General features: G+C 36.4%; 1 protein-coding gene across 1 annotated transcript in view; it reads right to left on the bottom strand.

The window, feature by feature from the left end:
- Window positions 1-478: 478 nt before the first annotated feature.
- TMPRSS11E (transmembrane protease, serine 11E) overlaps window positions 479-1,944 on the bottom strand; it is a 68,594-nt gene continuing 67,128 nt past the window's right edge. The window contains exon 7 of the mRNA XM_012645335.1: window positions 479-640. Coding sequence (XP_012500789.1) covers window positions 479-640 — 162 coding nt within the window. The remainder of the gene's footprint in view (window positions 641-1,944) is intronic.

Here is a 1,944-nt window from a genome sequence, read left to right as displayed (position 1 = left end):
TAGATAGGTTTTTCCTTGGTAGTTTTTCAGGCAATATTACTGCAATTTACTAGACTACAACCTACTGCTATGTTGATCCTGTGGATTCCATGTGCTTGTCAGCAGGAGATTATATATACACTCAGAAGGGAGTTTACTGCTAATATCTATTCTGATTCCTCAAGTAATCTGGATCTGCAAATTAGCAGAGAATATTTCCTTAATAAACTGTAATCCATATTTATTCCTATAATTATCTTCAATCTGGAAAGGGTTAAAAGGGAAAACTGTTTGTCCTAGCTAGTCCATTAGTCTCACTTGTCAAATTCTAATAAATAGAAAGTTTTTATAGTTCTAAAACAGTATGTGTTTAAATTTGCTACATTGAATGTGCATAAGTAGAGGTGATATTTAAGTTAAATGTGGTTTAAGAATTATAAACATATTTAACAAGCATACATAATAACCTTTGAGCTTTAATCTACACAGCACTTCTGCACTAAAGACCAGTTTTGGACTTGATCCAGTCTCGATAGTATGTCACTCGAGTGTAGACACCAGGCTTGTTTGGAAGAGCACATTCATCTCCCCAGCTTACGATACCAGCAAGAAACCAGATGCCTTTAGAATTTGCACCAACCAGCGGTCCACCAGAGTCACCCTGGAGAGAAAAAAGAATATATACAATTACTATAATTTAAAGGTGAATGCTGCATGTTTTTTTCTTTTCTGTAGTAAAGACAGGAAATGACAGAAGAGCGGAAAAACCCTGGATATTTCAATACTAAAATGATTATAGTCTAAAATATTTTTGTGTTCTATGATCATTTACTTAAAGACACAAGTCTAGGTCTTTGGATTTAACAATACAAGAATGGAAAGCATGTATAAAAAATTTCAACTTGATTATTATCCAAAGGAGCTACTGAACATATTATTGCTTATGCAATCATCAGTGTGCTGAGGAACTCTCTGATGATCTTCCCAAACTCCCTGATTTCCAGGCAGATTGTGGGAAAAAGGGAGATTTGTATTTAAGCACCACCAACACTGGATGATTCCTTCTTCATTCTTATGTAAGCATTGCTTCAATTTCCAGAATTCTGTAACTTGGCTATAGCCCCTCTACACTTCCTACAGTTTTCATCTACTGGTCTTTAGACCATTTTCTAAGAATGATGGAATATCTTGGCATCTGGCATTTCCTTTGTCCTAATCCTTCCCGTCATCCTGGATAATTCCAACATCTATTGTATGATACATCTAAATACCTTAGCCCACTGTCTCTTGGCTTCCTTGACTCTGATCATTTAATTCAACCTTTACACGTCATTCTTTGTCATCACTAGGAACTGCCCCACCTCTGAAACACCATTATTCACTATTATAATTTCATGTACCTGTCCCTTAGGTTTTTTTGTTCCACTCATTTCACTTTTCACTCTGTATCTGCTCTTCAACCTCACTTTCTTCTCCATTAGCATGTTAGCTCATTTCCTCCCTCCTGTCTTTCTTTAAGCAGGCTGTATTCCGTCATCCACCCACCTCACTATTGTGTAACAGCACCCCTCAGCACCTTACCTTCCTCCCCACAGTAGCCCAGCCCAAATTATACACTGTGAAATAAAACCATGTTACAAATTTATATCCTCAAATAACACTTCTCAGCGTTATTTACATGTCTTTAGCCAACTACCTTTCTATATACCTTTCTATATACCTTTCAACTACCTTTCTATATTTCAGGGCAACCATTCCAAACTTTTTCCACTTCACAACGTTTAAAAATCCAGTTTCCTCATTCCAAACCTAGTATATTACTTTTAAATTCATAGAGTAAGTGAAGAGTAACAGGTGGCAATTCCTCCATTCCTGGTCTTGTCCTTTTTGACTTCTTAGCTCACCTACATCAGTCCACATCTGTATCTACTTTCCTTCTTCTTAGATGGATGTATTTCATCTTTT

This window comes from Propithecus coquereli, unplaced genomic scaffold (assembly GCF_000956105.1).
Source record: "Propithecus coquereli isolate 6110/MARCELLA unplaced genomic scaffold, Pcoq_1.0 Scaffold230, whole genome shotgun sequence".
Taxonomy (NCBI): domain Eukaryota; kingdom Metazoa; phylum Chordata; class Mammalia; order Primates; family Indriidae; genus Propithecus; species Propithecus coquereli.
This window is presented reverse-complemented; position numbering and strand designations above follow the sequence as displayed.